Source organism: Chinchilla lanigera, unplaced genomic scaffold (assembly GCF_000276665.1).
Source record: "Chinchilla lanigera isolate Chin_1 unplaced genomic scaffold, ChiLan1.0 scaffold00028, whole genome shotgun sequence".
In the NCBI taxonomy this organism is placed as follows: domain Eukaryota; kingdom Metazoa; phylum Chordata; class Mammalia; order Rodentia; family Chinchillidae; genus Chinchilla; species Chinchilla lanigera.
This window is the reverse complement of record NW_004955429.1, coordinates 11,068,539-11,081,197: the sequence shown is the minus strand read 5'-3', so window position 1 is coordinate 11,081,197 and position 12,659 is coordinate 11,068,539. Positions and strand designations below refer to the sequence as shown.

The following is a 12,659-nucleotide window of genomic DNA, read 5'->3' as shown; positions in this document are numbered from 1 at the left end:
GGAGGGGCTTTCTGGGAGCCAAGAGCACACCCTGGTCCTGCGCTGGTTAAGCGCTGCTGCCTTGTGCCCATTTCTGGGGAGGCAAAAGTGCCACCTACCCTTGGGCTGAACACCGAACAACAGCACGCAAACTAGAGCAAACAGAGCTGCTTCTATAAACCTGACATGTTTATAGTAAAAAAAAATAAGAGATTTCTGTCTGCTGCCATAACAAAGGAAAATGTCTGGTTTTATTTTTGCAAAGCTACATGTTTCTACTGCTCCTTAAAAAAAAATAAATAAAAGATGATAAAGGCTATGAAATTACCTTATGTCATACTAAACTTATTTGCTAGAAAGACTACTAAAAACTTGAGAATACATGAAAACGAATGCGATCGCTCACTGCACATACGTACGGGATAAACAGCTACTTAAGAGAAAATGATGAACGGAAACATCTCTTTACCCCAGTGTTTGATGAACGTGACACTGGATTCCAACTGTCTCCCTCTGGTCTGCACGGGACAAGGTGAAAAGAGGCCAAACTGACCAGAAACAATGCAAAATGGGACTTGGAGCATTCCGAGCAAAGTAAAAAGCACAGGCCCTGTAAGCTTTTGATATCACAGCTGGAAAATGTTGGTGTCTACACTCCGCAGAAATGATGTGTAGACCAATTACACACACGTCAGTTCCTTCAGCAGATCAGATATCACAGTCCGCAATGCCACTTTAATGATTCCATGTACAAGAGGATCTTTTCCCTTGCATACACATAATTATGTTCTTCAGAGTTTTATATGCAAAAAAAGGTCATTTGTACTTATAGTGATTAATTACCTTTGCTTTCTGGCCAAAAACACAAGGTAGATTATGAACTAATTATGTATTGCCATATGAGTTGGAAGTTCAAAAATATACTAATGATAACTGCTTCAGAGATTTTATGGGGTTTCCCCCACAGCAGCTATTAAAGCAGTGAATTACAGTAGTTATAGGTTATTTGAAAACATAAAGTTTATGAAACACTGAAACAAAGTCTCATTTAGAAGGTTCTACATGTTCCTCAAGGTAAAAATAAAATAGCAAAATATCTAAGTATCCACTTCAATAAAGGCCAATGTCCCCCAAATATTATTAGATTTACAAATGACAATGGTAATGTTACTTCTGATTAATCAACAAATATTTACTGAGTACCCACAGCTGGAAGTACATACTTATTATATCATTTCATGGATTATCCTCTTTAGGATTCTGCAGCGTAAGTCATTTTAGGAACCAAAAATATCCCTGACTTAATTACTGTGAGAAAAAACAAAAAAAAAAGCCCCACTCTTTGAGCAGCAGTGAGAATAATCAATTATATAAAAATTAGAGAAAAAAGGTACAAACAAGCAATAAGGCCGATTTTATAATAGAAATCCAAACATGAAAAAGAAGTCCCCGAACTATAAAGAGTGTATTTACATAACCAAACAAATCTCCCCAAACGCTGACAAGCATGAATTTCTTCTCCTCTGTGGATACAAAACTTAGTTCACACCTGCGCCCTGCAATAACTTCTCAGAGAGGACCAAGGAATGGCCGCTGCCCTTCAGGAGGACCTGCAAAGCCCTGAGGGGGAAACGCACCTGGTTCTGATATGCTACAGCACTGGCACAATGATCCATCGATAACCAGCCTGAATCTGGGGGCTGGGCAGGAGAAGAACTGAGAGAAAAGGACACGGCATCTAGTGGAGGGTAAGAGAAGAACAGGAAAAACTCTCTACTAGGAAAAAAGCCTGAGAAGTTCCAACACCAAGAAGAGCAAAACCGGAGACAGCAACACAAGAACCTTAAGTGAATCGACGTAGAAAGTGAGCTCTGTGTTGGAAAAAGAGCTGCTCAGCTCCTTTTATGTGCATGTAGAGCAGGTGCCTATTTGTTATGTACAACTATAATATATACTTAATGCTCCATTGTTAACATCAAGAGGTAGGCAGGAAAGAAGTCAACTTTTCCCACGTGTACACTCACAAAGCACGCCTTGCCCATAGTTCCCATCTTTACAGCTGAGGTTTCCTTCACAGGTTGCCTCCCTTCCTGTCTGGCCATACGCTGAGAACCTGAGGATCAGAGGAAGTGGATGAGGAGGGAAGGAGGCCGTGGTGGGGCAAGATGCTCAGAGATGGAGCGATCCACTCAGCCCATGTAGCGGCTTTGAGGCATTCCCTTCTACTCCACCAGCTCTGCCTTCTAACCGTAGCAGTTCTCCCGCTTTTTCTATTTGAAGGAGGAAGACCAAGCCACAGAAGGGCTCCTACTCAGAGCGCTGAAAGTTCCCTGGCGAGGACAGCTGCACTGCACACTCACAAACCAGGGGCAGGGAGGCAATGCCAAGGGCAGGGGCTGAAAGCCCTGAGGAAGCCCCAGAGCTCCAAGCCCTGATCATCTGACGGTGCTAGGCTGTTTCCCCAGAGCTGCTCAGTAAACGCAGCTCTTCCTCCTTCATTTCACACTGAAGCTATTACCCAGGCAGGGTGTCGTCTTTCATGGTCCAACAGAATGACGGCCACCTTGTATGTTACTTCCCACACAGTGCTGGTTCCACTGGAGGGGAGCAAGGGCTGCTGGGAAATACGAGGAGGGTTCTAAAAGATGAGCAAGATTCGGAGGGAGGGGCGGGGACTTCGGATGGGAAAATGATTGCGTAAGTAGGACAAAAAATGCATGGGCAGGCAAGAAAGCTAAAGGAGCCACCAAAACAGACAAAAGAAGATTCAGGCAGAGACAGAAAACAAGGTCAATAGGTTTGCTAACTGGTGGTCAATCGCATCTGGGTTGTTTATTCTACTAGACTGACTGACAAAGCAGAAACACAAAAATGGGGAAAGGCCCCTCAAGATTTTACTGGAGTTGAAAAATTCACAGGCGCATACGTATGCTCACACGCGCGCGCGCACACACACACTGCATTCAAGATTGGGTGTTACAAGATTACAAATTCTTTCTTAAAAATGTAAATTTAGGCAGATAAATAAGGTGATGTATATGAATATTTTAAAAAGATATAAAGAATGAATTTAACATTACCCTAAAAAATCTTCGAGTTTCACACAAATTTCCAGGAAACATCTCCTTCAAGAAATACCATGTATCTATCTGTAGGGCAAATATAGGTAGAGTTGTCTTTCCTCTAGCCTGGCGCTTCCCTGCCCTGAGGGACAAGGACCCCTACAGAAGTCATGGATTATCTGCATCCACAAATGTGCTGAAGTCATAACTATTGCATGAATATCTTTGTGGACCACTGCTATGGTCTTCACTCTGCTCTTTTAAAAAGTCAGTGACTTAAGAAAAGTTAAAAAGGTATGCTGTAAAAGAATGTGTGTATCTAAGTATATCGCACACTGGATACTCACACTGCCCTACTCCACGCACACTAACACACACACACATACACACAGCCCACATTATTTACAAGACACAACAGAAAATTTATATGCCATCCTGAGACACATAATACTTCAGTCAACACTGGACTGTACATATGTCCATGGTCCCGAAGAAAATGGCAGAGCTGAAACATTCCTACCACCTAGTGACACAGAAGCCATCACCTAGCACCGAGCGCAATCCCTTTGTTGGTGGAGACGCTGGTGTAGCAAGCCCACTGCACTGCTAGCCACATAAAAGTATAGCACATGTAATTATGCACAGCACACAACATGGATTATGATAGTAAAGGACAGGGGGACTGGCTTATGAATTTACTAACCTAGCCTTTTGCAGTGATTGATTGGTTATGTCAACTTGAGAAGTTTAGAAGCTTAACTAAGTCAGCTCGGCAATTCTGTACCCTAGGGTGCAGAGGACCCACCCTAGCATCGATGGTGTAAATGAGGAAAGAGGAAGGACAGACTCGCTTCCGTTCTTGGGAGGAGCATCCATCTTCACCTTCGGCTTCCGTCATCTCCTGGCTTCTGGCACAGACGCTTCAGCTTCCACCTCGGATTCTTCACCCTTCTGAAGTGGACGCTTCCGCATCCTGTCACAGACCCATCAGCCTCCTGCTACGGACTTCCAGGGGCACTGCAGTGAGCTCCAGGCCTGGGGCTGGGCTCTTCAGTCTCCAGCATGCAGACACCCTCTGCACGCTTCCTCGTCCAACTCTATGGCTGACCACCACAAGCCGATCTTGAAATTTCTTATACATTTATAATATCTTGTGTTATATCTGCTTCTCTAGTAAAACCCTGAGTGATTCCTTTTATCATTTTAGAGCGTTCTCCCACTTATGAAGAAAGTTCACTGGAAAGCGGTGTGTCCTGTTCACCAGCAGTGGCCTCACACCTCTTGATTCCTTTGCTTCTCCTGGAGCTTAATTAACTCTTGTATTGTTCTGTTCTTCACAGCGGTGAAAGCAGCAGGCTCCACGTACACACACCATACCTATTCACATACAAGCCCCAATACCATATATCCATAATATGCTGCCAGGAAACTGGTTCTGTCTGACAGGTGTTCTGCTGTAAACGGCAATGGAAATCTCAAGATCAGCCCCCTCAAATGGGCTACTTATGATGTGGAAAGTGAAAGGCACACAGGTCCCTCTCTCCCTTCCTCCACAGCCAGCCACCTTTCTCAAGAGGCAACAACTGACACCGTTCCATTGAAAAATACACCGTAGGAGAAGTAGTATACTATGCTTTAGTGAGTTTCCTTTAGCACGGAGTAGGCTCTCGAGCAAAAGGACTCTACAAGAGGCACTTGTTGGTCTCTGGAACCAGCAACAAAGGAATGCGAAAAGCCACAGATGAGATGTCTCTTGCAGAGAACAAGCTTTCCCACTGTGGCCACCAGCCTTGGCCGTGGGCGGGGCCACTGGACCACAACAGATGTGGCCACTCACCCGCCCACTTTCTAAAGCAAGAAACATCAGCACACTCCCAAGTGCCAGCAAGTTTTCAAGGTAACTGCCACCTGAGACCAACAGATAGACGTTGTTTAATTAATAGCTGTCACACTCAAAAATACTATATATATATATTTTTCAATTCTAATCTTCAGATGATGGCACAGTAACAAACTGATAAATGTGCACTAATTAAAAAAATAAGCTATTGATCAAAGCCTCTGTATTATAAATACATTTATACTCTGTTAAAATGCAAACAGCAAGTTGTTTTGATACTGTCACAAGATGAATTCATGACACAGGGACGATTTATTTTGCATATTCCCCCCTCACAGTTTAATTTCATACAAGTCAGGCATGGGAGCCTTTGCGTAAGGGCTGACAAATAATCTATGAAAAAAGGAATAACTATAGACTCAGGAAGAACAAAGTCTTAGAAGAGTGGTGAAGGTCAGTCTTATCAGAATTGGGGCAGTTAATTTTTTTCATTCATCTCAATAATCTATCTGTAGAAAAGAGTTTCAATTTATTACTTTAAGAAAACTGCTTCATTTTCTTTAATATAATTGGATCTGCATATTTTGAGAATACATTTTCATGTTCAACATGCTTAGTTCACTTATAATAAAACTTTCTGTTAGATATCTTACCTATATACAGAGTCTGCCAAAGAAAGATATGCACATTTCAGGGGAAAAATAGAATACTTTTTTTCAACAGATGGTGTTACCTTCATATGGGGGACCCTAGAGGATGTCATGTATTACAGAAAATCCACTACACTGTTGACCCTTTAAGAAAAAACTGAAAATGCATATGCAGCAATCTCGGTGACCAAGATACCCAAGCAGCAGTCTGCCACCCTAATAAATGTCTGGAAGCTCATGGCCACCCCTTTGAGCACCTTTTGTAATTGTAGAGGCCAAAGGTAACTTGTATTAAACTCATGATGTCTCAATAAATTAGTAAAAATATTTATACAAGTTTTTCTTTTCCTGAAGTGTGTATATATTTTTCGGCAGACTCTGTATATATGCGTAAAAGTATTACCTTGACTTCTTTATGTACTTAGGACATTATTCGTCATAAAGAAATTACTGAAATCACTAAAGAAACTATCCTAACACGTTCTTGTTCACTAGAATTTCAAGTTCATACATAACCTACAACTAACAGGATATAGCTTTTTAAAAAAAACTTATGTTTTGCCATAAAGCCAGGGTTTGCTACCTGCCCAGCCATCTCTAGTACATTAAATAACAAGATATAGTCACAGCAAAGATCTGAAGTTGTACCCCAGCAATAATATAGGAGAGTTTTATCTGACACTTTAAAGTTCAAAGTAAAGCCAGACATGGGGTATCTCTCTAATCCCAGCACTTTGGAAGTTTTTGGCAGGAGAAGTGCAAGTTTGAGTCAACACTGGGCCACTCTGTGACTTAGCAGGACCCTATCTGAAAATAAAAAATGAGGAAAGGGCTCAGGTCATAACTCAGTACAAATAGGTTCCATCCCCAGTACTTTAAAAAATTTTTTTCGAAGTATAAAAGTAAACAATCTCATGCAGAGCTCCACATGAACGAAAGTTTGTCGTAACGGAAAGGTACTTGAAGTCTGCACAGAGCAGAGGGACAGCCTCTGAATTTACTGCACAAATGCTGACAGCTTAATCCTCAACACGAATGGGTCATAAAGTAAAAAATACTCGCCTGCCTGGCATGCGCAAGGTCGTGAGTTCGGTTCCCGGTACTGGAGAAAAACCAAAACCAAAAAAAAAAGTAAAAAATACTGTTGTCCTATTTAAGGTGTTTTCAGTATTTATAAATGGGTGTTGCTGTAGGAGTAAAGTTATTTTCAAAAATTAAGGAAAGCTTCATGTTTAAATATTAATACTCAGACTGCTTTACCGCTGAGGCAGAACCTAATTCACTTAATAACATATAGTATTCTTCCCTGTAAAATGACTATACAGTAAAAATCAGTATAAATACGTGCAAAATGAATACTTTCCTGACTTTTTTGGTTGCTGAGACAGGGTCTCACTGTGTAGTTCAGTCCGGCCTTGAGCTCACTTTATGCATCCCAGGCTGGCCTTGAACTCTCAGGGATCCTACTGTCTCAGCCTTGAGAGTTCTGGGATTACAGGTGTGCACCACCGCGCCCAGCTTTACATCGTTATTTTTAATTAAAATCCAATTACATATATAACATGTTAGGAAAAGAAATATTTCTAACGCAAGAAAGCAGCCATGATAACCACTAAAAAAAAAAAAAAAGTGAGAAACTGAATATATCTTAGGAGCCAAATAGAAAAACAACAAATCTCCTTCTCCAAGGTTCTAAACGCGATGAAACTGTCCTATGCAAGTGGCAGCACCAACAAGCCCTGCGGTACAGGACCCACCCAACAGCAGGCAAACAATGTCTCTGAAGACCAAGTTGGGTTTTACTTTTTATGTACAAGAATGGATGGGGGTTGGAATGTGTGTCTCAACAGTGACCTCTAGTGGACCACTTTTAGAATGGCTGTCCCTGAAAGAAATTTCAAAGGGTGAAAACACAGACACAAAGCCTACACCCCTCAACCCTATAAAATCTGGGGATCAGATTTAAGGGGCAGACTGAAAAACACACAGCTAGTGATGACTCCAAAGGGAGGGTCACTAAGAAGATGAGGGCTTCAGAAAGGGCAGACCGAAAGAAGCCACGCGAAGAAAATCTTTGGGTTGCTATGTGAAGGGACAAAAAGGATTCCTACCTCTGGAAATTCAGAACGCAATTAGGTACATGTGAAAATTAGTAAATATCTTGAGGATTTAAATATATGGGACTAATTCTGAGTGAAGGGAGCACAGGCTCAATCATCAATGAGCTGCAGAGTACCGAGAGGAGAGGGTAAAACTTGGAGAGAACTCAGTTGAGCCCAGGGGGGTCTTGAGGATCCCATGGGGGTCAGGATCCCAGTTTTCCTGAGCTGCAGGTCCCGTGGGGTGCCAGAGGCCCTCAGAGCCCATCACACCTGAGCTACAGAAGGACCGCGCTGAGTGTGCGGAAGAGGCAAACGTCAGTTTCTTGGACGTGTTTCTTTAGTGTGCTCACAGCCCGGCACATTTGAAAGAGGCACACGATGACCAAGACACGGCAGTCTGTAGTGGCCAGAACCTCTGAAATCCGTCTACCAGCCAGTCCTGAAGAAATCGCCTGGTCATAGCAGCCACTTCAGGGCTGCTGCTCCCTCTGAAACCAGGTCCTTCCTTTGAACAACCACGGTCAGTTACATGGGGGATGATAGGGACAGTGCTCAGCACTCAGCCACAGGCTTTCACCCGACTAAGAAATGCTCCTTGTTTTTGCAAAAGCTTACGGTCTAGCTGAGGAGACAAGAAACGTGAAGCCACAGAAGGACAAAGGAACTGTCACTTTGGTACTGAGGAATCCATGTGCAACACGGGTGTGGAAGAAGGTGGCGTGGACCGGAGTGGGCAAGGGGCCTCAGGGAGGGGACAGCAGAGGGGGCTCCGGAGAGCAGGACCCAGCACAGATGCAGAGGCTGGGATGGGGCGGGGGGCAGGAGACTGTTCTATGGCAGCCCGAGAGGAAAAAAAGCCATCGGGCCGTGGCCCGATGGGGGCGGTTTCTGGAAGTCAAAGAGAGAGCACCTAGCACCTGCGTGGCAGCAGGCGGTGCTCAGTGAAAGGAGTGGCTACGAAAACCTTACTCTTGGGCTGGGGCGTAACTCAGTGGTCCAGTGTCTGCCTAGCATGCGTGAGGCCCTGGGTTTTATCCAAAGTGCTGCAAAAAGTAAATACATGAAAGGATATTTATTCTGAAATTCTGTCCACTGGGTCAGTAAGAGTCCGCCCTGCTGGGTTCCTAGTTTGCACCTGCCCAACGTCGGGCGAAGGCAGAGGGAAAAGATCACTGACTGTTCCTCCTCCTGTCTGGATAGCTACATCGAGAGCACGCACACGCCTGGGAAAGCTACTGTCTCCGTGGGTTCTTCCGCTGACTTGACCAAAAACCACCAATGCTGTCCCAAACTACTAGGTCTACATAAATAGCTTTATTGTAATAAAAATAAAGCTCTGACAGTACATAATTACCTTGGGAAGCTTCAAACAGTTTTAGGAACTCCATTAAAGAAAACTTCAGGGATTTGTGCTCACAAAGCCTGGGCAATTTCAGGGCCATAGAGTGCACCTTTAGCGACTTCGTGGCTTATTTACCTTCCCTGTCCTAGTCAAAACCACCAGCAGGAAAAGGGCCATCAACCCAGTCCTGCATTGATGAGCTGCCCGTGCAGACATCAACTCAAGTCAGTGGACTCGAACAGTGTCCCCAAGTGCAGGTCTCAGACTGGGTAAGCCAGTCATTCACTCCCTAAATACCCGAGCAAGCGGCAATGTCAGAGAGCAGCGTAACTGGCACGCGGAGACAAAAACACAAGTGCGTTAGCACGATCAAGGCGGGTGCTGAGGGGTTTATCTTTTGAGTCCCAGTGGTTTTAATGTAGCCTTGTCAGCCAGTCCCTATTAAAAACAATGGAAAGTGAAAGACACTGATTAGAATAAAAAGTGACAGGAGGGTGTGCTCAGCCACTTACATTTAATGCATATTTATATTTCCATCAGATGGACATATTTACTACAAACACTTGAAAAACCATAGGAGAAGTCATTCATTTAAATGCCAGAAAAATAGTAAAAGATGCTAATTTGACCTTAGTGGAGCAGATCTGGTGGCACTGACACTACTCACCGTGGCCGGAAACAGAATTTACCAAGACGATTAATTAGAGTCTCCTGGGTTCGGTAAAGAGTGTCTCAGAGAGAGAGAGTAAAACAGCAGACAAAAAACAGAGAGGGGAGAAATGGGAAGTCTAGATTCGTTCACAGTCAACCTCTTTAACAGCCGACACAATTTAGCTCCTTATTTATGCCTCTCTGAATTTATGTAACGTGCTATGCCTGAAAAAAGAAACTGATTCATTGAACCTTGAGATTTCTGTCTTTGTGGATACGTAAAACGACATACACAACTAGTTGGAAGAGTTTCTTAAAGGGCAGATCAATGAATGATATAACAGGAATATAGCAAGTCGGCCTTTCTTGCTTACCAATAACCCGGTTCGTCCCAGTAGTGACACAGATCTAATGAGGGTTAAGTTTAACAATTAAGCGATACTTTTCTGAACTGTGCCATGGAGAGCATCAAGAATGTCTGCACACAAAGTCTTGGGGAATTTAGAGATTGTGCCGTCCACCTTTCAAAACACACTGAAAATCCCTTCCAGACTGGGATTATGGTCTCCATGGAGAGCAGGGCCATTTTCTACAAGAACAATGCAACCACCAACGTATTACCTGTGCTAACAAGGATCACACGTGACGGGCAGGTCTCACGTTTTAGCTTCTGTGGCCACCAAGACCTAAAGGTGACAACTGTGTCCCTGTGCCTTTTCGGTCCAAATAGCGCTTGGCTAAAAATGAGCTAATCCGCCTGTTTCCCGCACGTGAGGAGCCCTCTCTCACTGCCACTCCTAATTCTCAATAATCAACAGCTCCATGACATTGCTTCAAGCTATCTGTAATGCACGTGAACACATAAATCCGCCACACAAATCCCGCGACATGACATCCTGCTCAACTCCATTGGACTCAGAGAGCTCCCTGACAAATTCTTGCCACACGATTAGAAAATCATTCAAGTCTGCAGGAAATATGGCAAGCACAAAGGAGTGACAGTCAATTAGGAATGAGAAAGGAGAGTGGGTCCCTGACATTAAAATCTTTAAAGCCAGAGCAGTAAGAATAAAATGGGCCATCATTCACATAAGGTATTCTTATTAAAACAGATATTAATTCCATCTCATAATAACCATATCGTGACACTGTGGATGCTCAAGAGAACCAGGCAGGGAGGGGTGGAGGGACCAGTCTTGAAAATTTGAAAAATGTGGATACAAATGTATGTAATCCATCTGTCTTGTGGGTCTTCCCTCCTCAAGCAGGGAAAGAAAGCATATTGAACAGTTAAATCTTTCCCCTTTGAAGAATAACATGGATGAAAACAAAGAGCTTTGATGCTAGTATTTTTGGTTATTTTTTTTAATGAAATGGTAAGGAATGGTCCAGCAATTCCGGTCACCAGATTATTTACCATTCCTGAATGGAACCACTTTCAGATAAATAGTGCCACGCTCCCTCTAGTTTACACACATGATAGGGAAAGCACTCTCAAAGTAGAGGCAACTATAAGATACAGAAAGGCAATCTTAGTTGTCACCAAGTCAACTTTAAGTTTGCCCAGGTAAGCATCTGTCATCAGCTTCTTTAACGGAAATATAAAAACAGAGTTGGCATTAGGATAACATTACCCACAAACGAAAAACTCTGGAATAAATGAGAGGCGTTAACTTACTTGTGAGCTTGTTGTGGCTGAGGACCAGCTGTGTGATGTGCGATAAGGAGACTGTAAAGAGAGAGAAAGAAAGAAAATCACATTCAGGAAATGCATCCAAGTTATACTTGCGCCCCTACCAGGTAAACTGTTAAATGATTTTCGCAGGTTGAAGTGGTACGGCTCAAAATAGACACGAGGATTCACATAACACTAGCTGGTAAATGTTAAACCAAATGAAGAAAAGGCAGTTGACGGTATAATTAGCACGGCAAACTGGAGCTAATGAGATTAAGGTTACTGGATCACACATGACAAGGACCAGCTAGCTCTGCTTGGTGACCTGGTCTGCTTGCCTCACCCTGCCTGTTTAGTTCCACCTGTACCACTCAAGAGCCAGCAGTGACTCCAGAGAAACACGAAGGCCTCACTGATTTAAAAAACCATCCTATCCCAACAGAGGTACCATCTCCCAGAAGGCCAGCAGCGTATTACTTCATCAATGTCCACTGTCCACCGGAAACTCTTCTACCCGTGATCAGATGATCAAGGTAAAGACCCTCCATCACTTTCTTTAAATATATTTTCGTTTATGTTTCAAAGCACTGATTTGAAATGCAGCTTACTTGCCAGTTTCAAACATTATTTTAGCAGTTTAATCTGCTCAACAAGATTAAATTTGCTAAAGAATGGTTCTTCTACCTATAAAGAAAGAAAATATACACAGATCCACAAAAATTAAGAAGAGAGAGGGAGAAGTGACCTGCTTTCCACTTTGGTTCCTAAAACTTTACTGGGTGGTCAGCATTATATATGCAGATATCTACATGTTTATGTAAGATTCAGATTTAGAAGTTTTTCCAACATTCTTTCTATAAGACCATTCTTTTAATGCAGTAGAGATTTTTTCCTTAAAGGGATAGTAAGACAAAAAAATTTGCCACTGTTGGATCTCAGCATGTTTAAAAGAAAATGAGTATATATCCCTCCTGACCACAACTTTTGCCTACTTTTTTCTTACACCATCACTAAGTTAAAGAAAAGTTCAAAACACCATATAAAGACCTATTTTCCTGATCTGAATCTTTGAATCAAGCTGCTAGTCTAGTGTCCCATAAGTGTGGTAAATGAAAACATTCTCTCACATAACTGGAAGACAATCATCAAAGCAAAAAGGTTACCCTGAGCACTGTGACCACCTAATCCTTTGCCTCCTCCAAGAAGCACCCCAATCATTTCTTTCTCTTATGAAAAATGGATCCAGTTCAGAATCCCTGCTGTGTGGAGCTGTTAAATCTCTTTAAACCCCTTCAGTCTGGGAGCTTCCTTTCCTTGACTTTCTTGACACTGGCAACTAGGAAAATTGTAGGTCAGAT

At 42.9% G+C, this 12,659-nt stretch overlaps 1 protein-coding gene across 3 annotated transcripts in view; it reads right to left on the bottom strand.

Moving 5' to 3' along the window:
• Rsu1 (Ras suppressor protein 1) overlaps nt 1-12,659 on the bottom strand; it is a 191,494-nt gene that overhangs the window by 153,501 nt on the left and 25,334 nt on the right. For 2 of the 3 annotated variants that reach the window (XR_261324.2, XM_005386967.2), the window contains exon 3: nt 11,305-11,355. The exons of the other annotated variant lie outside the window; for it this stretch is intronic. Coding sequence is in view for 1 of the 2 variants with exons in the window: in XM_005386967.2 (XP_005387024.1) it covers nt 11,305-11,355 (51 nt within the window). In the remaining variant the exon portion in view is untranslated. The remainder of the gene's footprint in view (nt 1-11,304; nt 11,356-12,659) is intronic. 3 annotated transcript variants of the gene reach the window in all.